The 13,492-nt window shown below is 38.3% G+C and overlaps 2 protein-coding genes and 1 long non-coding RNA gene across 3 annotated transcripts in view; 1 reads left to right on the forward strand and 2 right to left on the reverse strand.

Annotated features, from left to right (window-relative positions):
- GUCY1B1 (guanylate cyclase 1 soluble subunit beta 1) overlaps positions 1-4,535 on the reverse strand; it is a 43,448-nt gene extending 38,913 nt beyond the window's left edge. Inside the window, exons 1-2 of the mRNA XM_027635840.1 lie at positions 4,458-4,535; positions 4,094-4,167 (exon numbers count right to left, since the gene is read on the reverse strand). Coding sequence (XP_027491641.1) covers positions 4,094-4,167; positions 4,458-4,460 — 77 coding nt within the window. The 5' untranslated portion in view covers positions 4,461-4,535. The remainder of the gene's footprint in view (positions 1-4,093; positions 4,168-4,457) is intronic.
- Positions 4,536-4,667: 132 nt separating this feature from the next.
- Positions 4,668-9,677, forward strand: LOC113943772. Its single transcript, XR_003526437.1, has 3 exons — positions 4,668-4,755; positions 6,673-6,781; positions 8,132-9,677. It is a non-coding gene; the product is annotated as an uncharacterized LOC113943772 (long non-coding RNA).
- A 2,078-nt stretch (positions 9,678-11,755) lies between these two features.
- The window catches only part of GUCY1A1 (guanylate cyclase 1 soluble subunit alpha 1), a 34,875-nt gene continuing 33,138 nt past the window's right edge, over positions 11,756-13,492 (reverse strand). Inside the window, exon 9 of the mRNA XM_027635992.1 lies at positions 11,756-12,807. Within this exon, the coding sequence (XP_027491793.1) occupies positions 12,606-12,807 (202 nt within the window). The 3' untranslated portion in view covers positions 11,756-12,605. The remainder of the gene's footprint in view (positions 12,808-13,492) is intronic.

Below are 13,492 nucleotides of genomic sequence, written 5' to 3' on the forward strand. Positions count from 1 at the left end.
GTTTATGCTGGCTGCAGAGGACTTGAAGATATCTAATGCCAAAGGAATCTTGAGAACTACCCTTTCAAGCCATTGCAACCATGGCCACACAATCTGAAATAGTCCTCTGGATGTAACAGTGACAAAATAAGGGATTTGACAGAGGTTTTCTCTTAAGCAGTGAAAGAACAAATGCAAAGTGTCTTCTCAGCAAAAATGTGGCTAGCAGCTCTAAGGAACAGTTTATTTACTAATAACTCTTTGCAGAGCTAGTGAGTGCTGATCAAAGAAGTCTGTTTCCATGTATTCTGGGTCCTAAGTCTCCCCTTCCAAGGACTGAAGAAGTGAATAACAACGAGGAATGTACAGGCAGCTTACAAGTGCCAGTAAGCACAAGAAATTACTATGCTGAATCACCTTCACTTCCCATTAAGAAAAAACTGCTACTGCAGAATTCAGCAACTGCAGGACTTTCCTCTTGCTCCCTCTCGCTCATCCAGCTTTGCTAAATCCCTCTAATGCTTCCAGGGCTTCATCACAAAAAAAAACTGTCTGCAAGTTCAAATTCTCAATTCTATGAGTGGTAGCCAGAGAAAAAGCAAGGAGAAAAAAGTTTTTGAGACTTTCCTGTTGAGAAATTGAGTAAAGGCTCCACAAATCAAAATTAACTTTCTCTGCTTATATGCCAGGTTTCTTCACGTTATTTTGAATTCAGCCTATTTGGGATCCAGAAAGTTGGTTCAAAAATAAAGGGCTTTGAATCCTTCTGTGTTTCAAGCATTTTAATTCTAGTTCTTTAGCAAAACCAAGCCATATATCAAAGTATATACTGCAATATTTCCCCCAACCTTCATTGTAAAGGCTGCATGATGTGTAGAAAAAGTCCATTACCTAGTTATGCTTTGTTTTTAAAGTGGATGAAAAAAACCATGGAGCCTAACTTTCCCAAGAATTCCACTCTGGAGAATTTAAAAACAAAATCAGTATGTATCTTTTTCTGACAGATCGTGGTTTCCTAAGAACATGGAAAAATTAATGAAAAAGCAGAAACAGAGACTTGAAGTCATCATTCTGACTCAGATAACACCACTAAGTGATGGCAATGAAAACACCACTCTTAAGAGCATCAAATTCAACTGTTTGGACTTCCAAATTCTATATGTAAGAACTTCATCCAATGTCACTTTTGACCGAAGAAGTTACAGAAGTGTTTTCATGCTTCAGATGGAGCATACCCTTTCAATTCAGTATTTAACTTTTCGAATGTATTTTTGTTGAAGAATGACCTGTTTTCATTACTCCAGTTTAGTCAGTTCTATGTTTTCTTTTACCTTCTATCAACATTAAGTACAAATTAACCTACTGGCATTTGAGAATCACTCAGCAATCACAACCGACCACTCTGCTGATTCACATCTCTGGAGTGACTTCAGAGAGAACAAAATAGCAGTATGTGATGAGATCAAAAAAAAGCTTAGATAAATTTTGTGCTGAACTACCCAGAGGCCTTTCTGCTTCACAAAAATGCTGATGTTGTATTGCAAATTCAACTACACTAATAGTGCAAAGCTCCTCTCTTTTTTTTTTAAACAGCCAAAGACTGTTGACTTCAACAATTACTTCTGCAGTCATGAGTGATTCAACTGATTCCACTCAGCATGCCACAACACTGATCTGTATCCTCCTGTTGTTTTCTAAATGATTGACAATTCTAACAAAGCCTTTGCAAGAAGTTCATATTTACCTATAAAAGATTAAACACCCAAACTCTTTCATAACATCTCTGTAAGTGCACTACAGGAACTAAAAGTACCTAAAAATGTAGTGGCTATCAGTTGATCCTGTACCATTCCCTAAATCAGCACCAACTATAATCTGTTACAGTGAAATATACAGGGATTAGTTTACTGGTTTCTAAACTCAAGGATACATTACTTTTTAAAATAAATCCTGCTGAATAAATACCCTGTTGTGAACATCTTTTCCATAAGGAACTACCACAGCTGTTGCATATACATCAGCTCCTTCTCGCAGCTCACGTTCCATTTGTGTGTTTGGGTGGTGTAGTGCTACAGTTTCCTTTCAGAAAGCCATCTTCTCTGTGAGTTAATGGTAGAGCCTACCTGCTGGGCTGCTACAAGACACAAATGTTTCTCCCCTGAAGAACAGAAACAGGACATAGCAGCTTCCTGAATTTTCATAGCTGACCTTAGAAAAGTATGTGTATCTTTCTAGTAAATTTGTCCAAAATGTTAAATGAGTAACACTCCTCATGGGCTTTAGTTATCCTCAGTATTCTTTTAGTTGTTTGTAAAATCTTAAGAGATAGGATGCATCAGGAATAATAGCTGAGTTTTGACAGTCTGACAGTCTTCTTGCATTAGAAGATGAAACTTTGTACCCTCTCTGATGGATTGATCTTAAATACAAATTCTTAGCAGTGGGTAATCTGGAAAAAAAGTAACTTAACGGCATCTTGGTAAGGGATGACATGCCAAGAAAGAGCGAATATTTATTATTATATTTTATACGTGTTATAATTTTCATGGAAAATTATGCATGTGTTAGTATTTTATTTTATTGTCCCATAACTTACATGTCATTTAAAAAAATCAAATTATAAGAATTCAAAATAGATCAGTGTGTTTAGATAAGGTATGTAAGAAAAATAAATACCTCACTTGCAGCACAAAACTGTGTGGCATTCACTTAACACTCACCTATGTTATCCACAGAACTGCATTTGCAAACAGTAATTTATAGACTGTCAGGGATCACTAGAACAATGAACATCTGCTGAACCACAACTGTGGACTCACCTTTGGTGATTTTAAAGACTCAGCTAGACAAAAGTCATAGCTGAGCCCCAATCTAGTCCCAGTAACCATGCAGGCTGGAACAGAAACTGGACTAGATGACCTCCAGAGATGCCTTCCAAAGAGCATGTCTATAATTCTCTGAATTCATGGTAGTGTGTAAGATTACCACATTCCTAAGGAATAGTTTTATGAAAAGAATGTGTCATGGTAACAAAAATCTCACAGTCAAAAGCTGTCCTTTAACTCTGAAAATTGTTTTAGCACAACAGCAATATATTATAACATCGACATCAACACTGACATATTAAAATCGGCCCATAATAAATGGGAAAGAGGGATATAGAAGGCGGTATCCAGTTGAAAGAAGACCACTTTCTCCAAGCTGGATAATCGACTTTTCCCTTAAACATACAATATCAAGAGATCACATTAAACACTTTCTTCTGACTACATAGTTACCTAAAGCCTTATGAAGTAAGCTTACAACTTTGTAAGCTATTAGGTCTTTTTAAAAATATTTCTTGTAGTTTTGCCCAATTATCAATATTACCATATTTATGGTAAATAGAATTTTGTTTACATTACTTATTTCAAACTTTTTGTGCAATCTCACAATTCATCAGAGGTTTAAAGTCAAGGCAGTCAGCTCCCTAGAAAAACATTATACTGCCAGAAAAGCAAGGGTTGAGCATAACAAATCAGGTTCAAGAGATGAAAGCCAAAAGTCATACTTATACTTACATTCTTATATATATTTCTCTATATAATCAGTGACTTTTTTTAATTTCAAGCGAGGACATTACCAAAATCTCACACTGGTTTTAGACCGCGTTTATTAGCTAAACGCTGTATTTCAGCTCCTTCAGGGATGCGAAGGGATGCAACTGTTGCCTGGTTCACCTGGTGGCCGGATGCAAGGACGGGCATATCCGTGGCTTCAGGGCATTTTGCCCGCACGTTATTTCTGCCACTTAGTCCGCACAGCCGAGGGAACCGCGGGGATCAACGCCATCCCCGCTGCGGCTCCTGGAGACCGGGAAAGGTGGAACCAGACGGATCTTTGGCGGCGTTAGGAGAGGCCGCGAGGTGACGAGGGGCGGCAGGAGCCGCTCTGGTCCTGTCACGGCTGCGGGACAAGCGGCGTCCTGGGCACCGCTGCCGGCCCCCTGCCCCGCCCGGACTCGCGGACAAACAGACAGACAGGCAGACACACACGAACAGACACACATACACGCACAGACACACACACACACACGCACAGACACAGACAGACAGACAGACACACACACACTTACTTGATGTCCTCCCAGACGGCCGGGCCGTAGTTGCGGATGACGAGCAGCTCCAGGGCGTGATTGACGAAGCCGTACTGCGGGCAGGGCGAGGCGGCGGCACGGTCAGGCACCGGGAGGCAGGAGAGCCCCTTCCCGCGCCCCGCAGCATCCCATCCCACCCTTCCCACCACGCCGGTGGGAAGCGATCCCACCATAGGAAACATCACCCCCATCTCCCCCCGAAACAAAGGGCTGGGGCCCGGCTTCCCGCTTCCCAAGTGGATTCAGCCTCTTCCCTCCCACCACGGGCCCAGGCCTGGGTAGGGCGGACGCCCCCCAGCAGCCCCAGTGTCCCGGGCCGGGAGTGCGGCCGGGCGGAGCTCACCATGGTGCCGGTGCCGGTGCCAGTGGCGCTGCCGCCGCCGCGAAACAGAGCCTTGGCCCCGCCGCCTCACCGCCGCCCCCAGCCCCGCCGCCCCGAGTGGCACCGCCGGCAGCCAATGGAGAGCGTGGCCGCTGTTCTAGCAGCCAATGACGAGCGCGGCCTCTGCACTCTCTCCCAATCAAGAGAAGGGGCGGGACTGCGGGAGGTGGTGGGGGCGGGTACGGGCCGCGGGCCGGCGCCGCCCGGAGCGCAGCGGGCAGTGCTGCCCGCGCCTATCGCGGGGCCGGGCGTCATCCAGGTGATCCAGGTGCCTGGCACCTTCCTGGTGGTTGGGTGGGTACCCAAGGTGTGCTCGCTCTGGTGTCACTGCTCTTTGCAGTGGCTACATTCGCAGGAACAGAAACGCTTCCACAGTTCTTTCATATACCAATGCGACCGCTCAACTTTTAGGAAGATAAATGCCTTCTAAAAAGTGAAGAATCCGAGGGACAAAATGACCGCAGATATTTCTGCCCTGCACGTTCATTTTTCAAAAGATGGTGAAGTTAAAAGCATAATAATGAGTGGTCTCAGTAATGGGCGTTTTCTTTTGTATTATTGAATCCCTGTCAGTAGCCACTGTGAATAAACACTGCATTGTATCAGTAACCTGCAGATGGATTCCTAAAGGATTCTCTAAGTAAGGTATGATCCTTACAACAGGATTTTTTGAGTAGAGGATTACTGACAATATGACAAGGACAGATCAGAAATAACATACTGTCATCATATGTTATCCTATATATGGAACAAAAAAAGATTGTGCAGCACTTGAAAAACCCATGTAGTTTAAAGCTCTTTGTACCATCAAAAGACCTGGCCTCAGTGTATGAAATAAAAATTCTAAGGAGACTACTGATTTTTATTTTCTTGGCTTGCTTAAAAAGAATCAAAATATATTAAAGAGATAATTAGTTTGTCTGCTATACTGTAGCAGCTCTTGGGCAGAGACCTTGATACATGAAGGCACTAAGCCACAGACACCAACCAATCCAAATGGATTCTAGACATAAGTAAAATTACAGAAGTTCAGACCTTAGTAAGATAGAGTAAGTTTAAATTTTGAACTGTTCACATACTTCTTGGAAAAAAAAATGAAGTATGTATGTTGGAAATTCCATGTAAGTAAGTTAAAAAATGACACCATATAAAATCTTTTGAAAATTCATCTATTGCCTGGTAAACTTTTGAATCTGTGATAATATATGTTAAAAATTCTTCTAAGTGAGATAGACATTAGAAATTTGGCAAAGTGATCTCAGTAGACATTGTAAGAACAGCAGAGGGAAACCCTGCTGTTAGGTCATGTAGGCACAATAATGAATTCTACTTAGTTTAATACATTCCAAATCTACTGGGAAAACCAATTTTAGATTTTTTAAAAGAATGACCAAGCACAAAAGCTTCTGTATAATCTGTTAAAAATCATAGAAGTAATAAGCTTAGTTTGTAGGGAGGAAAGGAAATATTTAGATAAATTAACCAAACTACTGGTTAAATATATCTGTGTAGAAAACCAAACAAAAATTGAATAGATGAAAATCTCTAAAATTCTCTTCAATTTCCAAGAAACTGGCAACAGAGATAATGTCATAAATCATGGTGCTGAAACCAAACCAAAGGCTATATTTTCCTACAGCTGAGGAGTGGTCGGCTTTCACCAATTAACTAAGATTTGAGTACATCAGGTCATTATCTACTTTTTCTATTTGGTAGAAAGTAAATTTTGGGAAAATAGGAAAACATGCCCTACAATACAAAGTTGTAGTTCTCCATTGAGAATCGGTGTAAGAACTATCCTCGTTCTTCACAGGTTTCAAGGGAATCCACTTGCTCGGTCTGCTTATGGGGTGAGCCCTTGTGCTCATAAAATATTAGAGAGATTACATGAAATTCTTTTTGGATATGGTTTTCAGAAAGTAGATTATCCTTTCAATTTTGTGTACCTGAGTGACATTTTTTCAAAAGTGCTACAAAGGTCAAAATTGCCTTAGACAAGTATGAAATTGCCTTTCTTCTTCGGAGTTTGGTAACTTGCATTTGCAAGCTGTTCTTGTGATTAACTGATTGTAATACAAATGGAAATTCTAGTCAAGGTGAGATTTGTAAAATGTGAAGTGACAACAGCATGGGAGGAGTTAAAGTAGATAGTGATTGATTTAGTTTTCTAAAACAGGGATGCCCTTTCAGAAGTTTTGAAGATGCTGAATTAAAGAATTCAACAAAGTGATTTGCTGAGAGGGACAAGCTTCCATTCCCGATGCCTGCTGAATCAAGACTATCTGGTAGGTCTTAGGCAAGATTTGGTTTCAACTAAAGGAAAGGCTCCAAGTCAATAAGATAAAATACATGTCAGATTAAGCTGTTAGTACTGAGCTGTGTTTTCAAGGCCCAACCCTGTCAGTACCAGGACTGTTAGGTCACATGCATTATGCACATCACACAACCATTTGGACTGTATCTGATGCACTTCCATAAAGCCTGCAGCTTATTCCACTGTAGCACACAATCATATTCCCATTTGGGGACCCTCATGCACTAGGTACTGCTCAAGACCTACTGCCTAGCTGCTTTTTGGTATTCAGGAGTGAGAGAGTAGCTGTGGCACTAGATACAACTGGGACGTGCATGGGATGGAATGCTGATGAGAAAGGAACCTTTTAGGCAGTGTTTTTTGTAACAGAATTCCTACCAGACAAATTTGCCTCTTTGTGTTCCCCTGAACATATTTCTCAGGAAGAGCCTCCTGCACTGGCCATCAAAAAGGCAAGAATTGCAGTCAGTGATTACAGCTGAAAAACAACTGCTATACATTTTAAGAGGTGTTTTATTTTAACATGTTTCTTCCTGATTTGAGATGCTGACTTGATCTGGCAATTCCTGATGAGATCCATGAAAGCAAAAAGTAACATAGGATCCTTTATGCTGTGTGAAAGGGCAGTTGCTGAGACAATAACTTTGGGAAACCACTAGCTGGAAAAGAACATCTGCATTCAGCTTAATATGGTTTGTGTTAATACACAAGCATTATAAAACAAAGGAAGCATTTTAATAAGTTGCATTTTTTACTTTGGACTTTGCTTTTACAGTTCATTTTGTTACTGTAATCCTGAATAAAAACGCTACCTTATATGGTATTGCTGGATTCCACTTACTGAAGAGGGAGTTACTTTGTTGACATTGGATTGAATTATGGGTATTTTCTAATTAAATTTCAAATCATAATGGTCTGAGACTTGACATTTGGAATTGTCATAATACTACTAACGAGATGCAGAAATACACTCTTAAGATCACTTCAGCAAGATTCATTATTTTTAATGTGCAACTATACACTGATTTACTATACCATTACATTCATTTTTCAATACTGGTATTGTCAAGCTAGGAATGAAACAGCCCTCAATATGTCCATGCTGTTCTGTAATGCAGTAACATGTATATTTGAGAAACTGAGCACTCTGTTGCATCCTCCTGTAAGAGGAATGTAATCTTAGCCATGTGGAGCAAACTAACAATATATCCAAATCTTCCCTAACATCATCTGCAATCAGTGGAAAGACTCCTATTCATTTTTACATGCTTGTATTCCAAAACCCCTGGTAACGCCTTTGTCCTTGATATTTCTTTGGCAGGTTTTGTTCGGGCTGAAAAATCAGGAGGAAATGTATCTATGACTTAATCTACCTCTTTTCATATCCTTGGGATGTTACTGCATGCATTCTCTCAGTTACTTCCCATTATGTGCTGTGTGTGCAGGATGTGCATGTAAACATGGTGTTTGTTTGCTGTAGTGGCATAAAAATTTGTAACTTTGTACTGCTCAAAAGATGAGAAACAATTTTAGCACAGATCTTCAAAGGATGCCTTATAATAGGACTGCAAAGCAACGTGCTCATTTACATTTATATTAGGAAACCGCTGGTTCGACTTTGCTTTCAGCATCAAAAGCCTGCTGAAGCAGATGAGACACACAACTTTATAAGGTTGTTTACTTTGTTTCAAATTCTTTCACAGTTTATTATTTCTTTGACTGGCTCTCCAGCTTCATGTTCCAGCCTAACTGCATATTTAACATTCAGATCTTTCTGTTTGTGCTCAGGAGAGTATGTATCTTTAAATGATTGCATCTGGATGTAGCAAAGGTTTCAAAACCATCGATTATTTTCCATCTTTTATTTGTCCCTCAGTACAAGAGCAATGCTGAGTAATATAAGACAGTGACTTTTACTCTCCCTCTGTGCTCTGCAGAAAAGGGCTACCAGTGAACTCATGCAAATGGATTGGGAAGTTAAAAAAAAAAAAAAAAAAAGCCTATATCTGATTATTTCCTTCCTATGCAGTTGTGAGCAGCGATACCATCAGAGTGGTTCTAGAGGTCTCTAAAGACTGTTGTGGTGCACATCTTGCAGATTTTAGAGGTAGAAAAGAAAGTTCTAGCTCTCCTTTCAGAAATAGCCTCAGTTAAATTTGGTCCCTGCCAAGCTGGCTTATGATAAACTGGAGCAGGACTTTGAAAGCAACTCAGTATGTTGTACACTATATGGCAAATAGCCACAAAAGTTATTGCTTTTGCAGGAAACGAATCTCCCACTGCTTTTGCAGAACAATGAGCAGGCATTAAAAAAAAACGGTAGCAGCTAGAGTAGCCTGGTAGGTTGTAGGATGGGTGGGGTTTGAAAAAGGGTCTCCTAGCCAAGATTCAAGAGCAATTCCCCTTAATTCTGATGGCTTTCAGTTAGAAATACTGATTTTGCCTCCTGTATTGTTTGTTGCAGCTGTTTCTGAAAAGATTGTGAAATAAAATTATGGGAGAAATAAACTGGGTTTGGGGGAGGTCTGAATTCTTCCTTCATAAGATTTCCTAGGAAAAAGTATATCTGTCCCAGGGGCTCAATTATCTGTGCTCTTCACTGTTTTGTTAGTTTCTGTGAGTTCGTTTGCTTTGGTTTTGCACAGCAGTTCAGTGAGAAAGAAACCATCAGCTCCACGCTAATTGTATTTCCTCTAATACCAGCAGTGTGAATTTTTTTTCCAACATCTTCCTGGAATCTTATCAGGTCATGCCTGAATGAAATCAAATTAGTTGAATTCTTTTGCTATAGCTTTCTCTTTAGCTATATCACTGTTAAGATTCAAAGGACCCACTTTTTATTTATTTCAAGGGCCATTTACACCTCTTTGGCAAAGAAATTGCAATGTAATAAAAATGTATCTTCCATCACAGTGTAAATGTGAATGGGAATCAGCCCCACAGAATCTTCATGAACTAATAAAATAAAATTTCAGATATAAAAAAACTGTTTCTGGACATAATACTATGGTATTTGTATATTTATGTAAATAACATTGCATAGCCTCTGAAGATTTCCACAATATAACACACTATAATACAAGATATCAACTTACAAACAACTCTTTTATTTTCTTGCAAAATATCCCAGTATTGCATGGCTTAAATTGCCTTCCTTTTGTTTATCTCAACAATTTGCTTATTGGCTTTCTGATTCTTTTTTTCTTTTTCTACTGGATTTAAGTTAAAAAATTAGTTAAAAAGTGAAAGAAATATTTTAGATCCGAGTGAAAAGATCAGTTAAAATAATTGTCCCTTATTAAATACATATTTATTCAGCAAAAAAACTTAAACAGAAGAACAGCTTCAGTGAAATCGAAATTCTTAAATTATGCTTAAAGCTAATCATACTTGTGGCTTTTTGGCAGAACTGGTCTGAACACAAGTACATTTTAAAGCACTTTTGTGAATTACTGTCTTAAATACATGCCTAAATCCTATTTACTTCACTGAGATTCAGGCATGTTGCTTTCTGTGTACACCTTACCAGAATTCTTCTCTGAAGGTTGACACCCCTTAGGAAGGTGTCAGGAACTGCCATGATAAACATCCTATTTAATGACAGATTTATACAGAATTTGGCCTTGAGCATGGCCATCGTCTAGTCCAGCAATAGTTCTTTTCTAGGGACAAAAGAAAATTCCCTCCTAAGCATCCCTCTTATTCAGTAGATCTGGAGAAAGAAATCCTTTTTATTTAAAAGCCTGGGGTTTTTTAACATTCAATAAATGACAGTGATGGATAGATTCATGCTGACCTCAGTCATTACTGACTTAATACCATAAGCCTACTGAAGAGTCAGTAGTCAAATATTCCCACATTTTTATATCCAGGGGCACCGACATGGGACTGCTAGTAACCTTTGGGTATTTTTGTCAATTAAATAGAATTTTCTGACCAATATAATGTTGCAAAGATGAAAATTTGCATAGTTCTTGTTTCCTTGAAATACTACTGTCAAAAATGTTACAGATACGTTTGCTTGAATACGTGTGTGTGCAATAGAGAGATATGTTTATATACGATACACAGACTTTCAGGTTCCATTTTTGTGTCACAGAATTATTTCTAAGCATCTTAGATGGATATAGTAGACCTCAAGCAATAGAAGGATTCAACATTTCAAGTTTTGTTCAAATGCTGCTTACAGGAAATCTGAATTGAAATACAGTTTTAAAATGTTGTTAATGCTAGACTCTTATAAGGACTTTTCTCAAGGCTCTGATGCTACATGTTCTGTATGAGTTTCTACCACAAAATAGCAGGATAAAATGGTACATTGAGCTTCAGAATGTACCAGTCAAGATCAGAAAATGAATAAAATGGCACCTTAGTCTAACGTAATTGCTCCCTGTAGATATTCAGAAAGCAAAATCTGATTTAGTGACAAGTAGCTTGAAGAAAGACTTTTATGGCTTGATATGCCAAAGGCCAAGAGTTTAAGAGATTAGAATAATAACTAAGAATATTTGATACTACTGGAAATAGTAGTGTGTGTAAGCTCTGCAATTCTCCAGCTCGCAGCTGGGATCAAACTGTACAGCACAGAGGAATTTCCGGGCAGATGGATCTGCTACTTAGAGATCAGACAGAAACCTAAATGCACAACTCTTAACTAACTCTATTCTGCCAGTACCAGAGGCAGACCCTTTAGAGTTCTTCATTCATTTTCCATCATCCACAACAAAAAAGCTTGTACTGTAGTAATATTAATCTTTGTATATATGTTCATATGTTTTAAAGCATTTCTGCTCACTTGAAGATTCTCCTGGTAAGTTTAAAGTGAGCATATGATAGGCCATTCCATAACATGTTATACCCCACACTGCATCCTTGAATAAGGATCATAGCTTTAAGCTGGTGTGCTTCTGTTCCATTTTATACAGTCTAATTGGAATTTCCTTTCTAAGCAAACATTCCAAATCATGTTTTATTACACTTCTGTTAAAACATTTCAAATTTAAATGACAACAAGAAGAAAACATTTATTGCTGTAATACGTAATAACAAGTGGATATTTTTATTTTAAAGTATTTTAAAAACCCTAAGAACTAAAATAGTTTGATGATTACAGACTTTAGTATGTGATTATACAGTGGTTTAATCTATATTAATTTTATACACAAAATAAAGTTCATGAAACAGTAAGCGGCAACTCTGCTATGCATGTTTATTAGCTACAATTAGCAGCCTGATCCAGAAAATGCTGAGCACCCTCATAATTTGACTCCAGTCAGTGTGAGAAGATGATCAGCAACTTCTAGGATGGGGCCCAAATGATGCACTGGGAGGAGTACGTGATAGCAATGACACTATTTTAATGGACATTTTCTTATGGAATCTCTAAGAAAATACATTTTAATAGTCATTGATAAGCACCAGCTCACAACACTGCATGTGGCTGCATCACTTGCACATTACATTTCCTGACAAACTGCATATACAATACGTCTAGAATTCTCAGTACAGAGAGAACTGAGTTATTACGTAGCACTAACAAATTACCACAGGGAAAATACAGTTTATAGTAGCATTTCCAACTGTGAAGCTGCAACATTACTTTAGTGACTGTGTTCCTTATGCAAAGGAAAAATAAAAAGTAGTCAGTGACATACTTCCTGAAATTTTAATACTGGCTTTCAGGTGTTAACAATCTAAAGTGCTTGCATGTTTCATACAGTTTTAAAAATTTTCAATTTATACAAAAAAAATACAAATATTTATAAATTTATTCTTTACATTTCTGAATGTACAATTTAGTCTATTCCTGTTTCCTCACCCAAAAAATTGGCATTGCCATCTCCCAAATCTCTCTTTTGAAACCAAGTCTGTGAGTTTGTTCCTTGAATATAAGCATCCAGAAAATAGCAAATTCCAGGGATATCACTGGGAAAATTTGGTGGAAGCTCTTCTCTTGAGCGGGGTGTGAACACAAATCCTGGATATTCCTTTAACAACCTAGAACAAAAATGAATCATCTTGATTAAAAATGAATCAGTCACTATTAAGTGCAGACATTAAATAATTCTTTATGTATGGCAGGGCAGAATCCAAATTAATCTTTATACGTTATTTACTGAAAATATAAAAAGATACTGTTTATTTGGTAACCTATAAACTTGTGCATCAGTGCAAGTAGAAGTATCACCTCTTTTTTTGTCTTGTCACTGTTTTGCATGTAGGAACTATGTCTGTTGTAAATATTTTCAAAGATAGTTTAGTGCTGAAAGCTAGCTCACATCTGCACATAAAAGGCACCATAATTAATGTTTCAAAGAATGAAATACTGTAAAACTTATTAATTAAACTATTCAGATCCTTCTACCAATTCTAATATTTTTACTTTTTCACAGGTTGAGACAGAGATTGCTAATCTGTAGGATAAATATTGATAACTGGTATCTAACCTTTTAAACAATTCCTGCAATATACTGGAGTTGTTCAAGATGCCATAATGTTATCAATATGTGTTGAGAATTGGTGAATGAATCAAAAGAAAAAAACACCAAATAAAAAGAACATCTTCATCACTCAGGAAAAAAAAGAAACACAACTATAATAACAACAGTTTACCTGTTAATCAAATTGCCTACTTTCTAGGCACTCAGAGATTTATATTTTCTTCAACAGTATACTAATTTCA

The sequence above is a fragment of the Corapipo altera genome, unplaced genomic scaffold (genome assembly GCF_003945725.1).
Source record: "Corapipo altera isolate COAL_440 unplaced genomic scaffold, ASM394572v1 22b, whole genome shotgun sequence".
NCBI classification, from domain to species: domain Eukaryota; kingdom Metazoa; phylum Chordata; class Aves; order Passeriformes; family Pipridae; genus Corapipo; species Corapipo altera.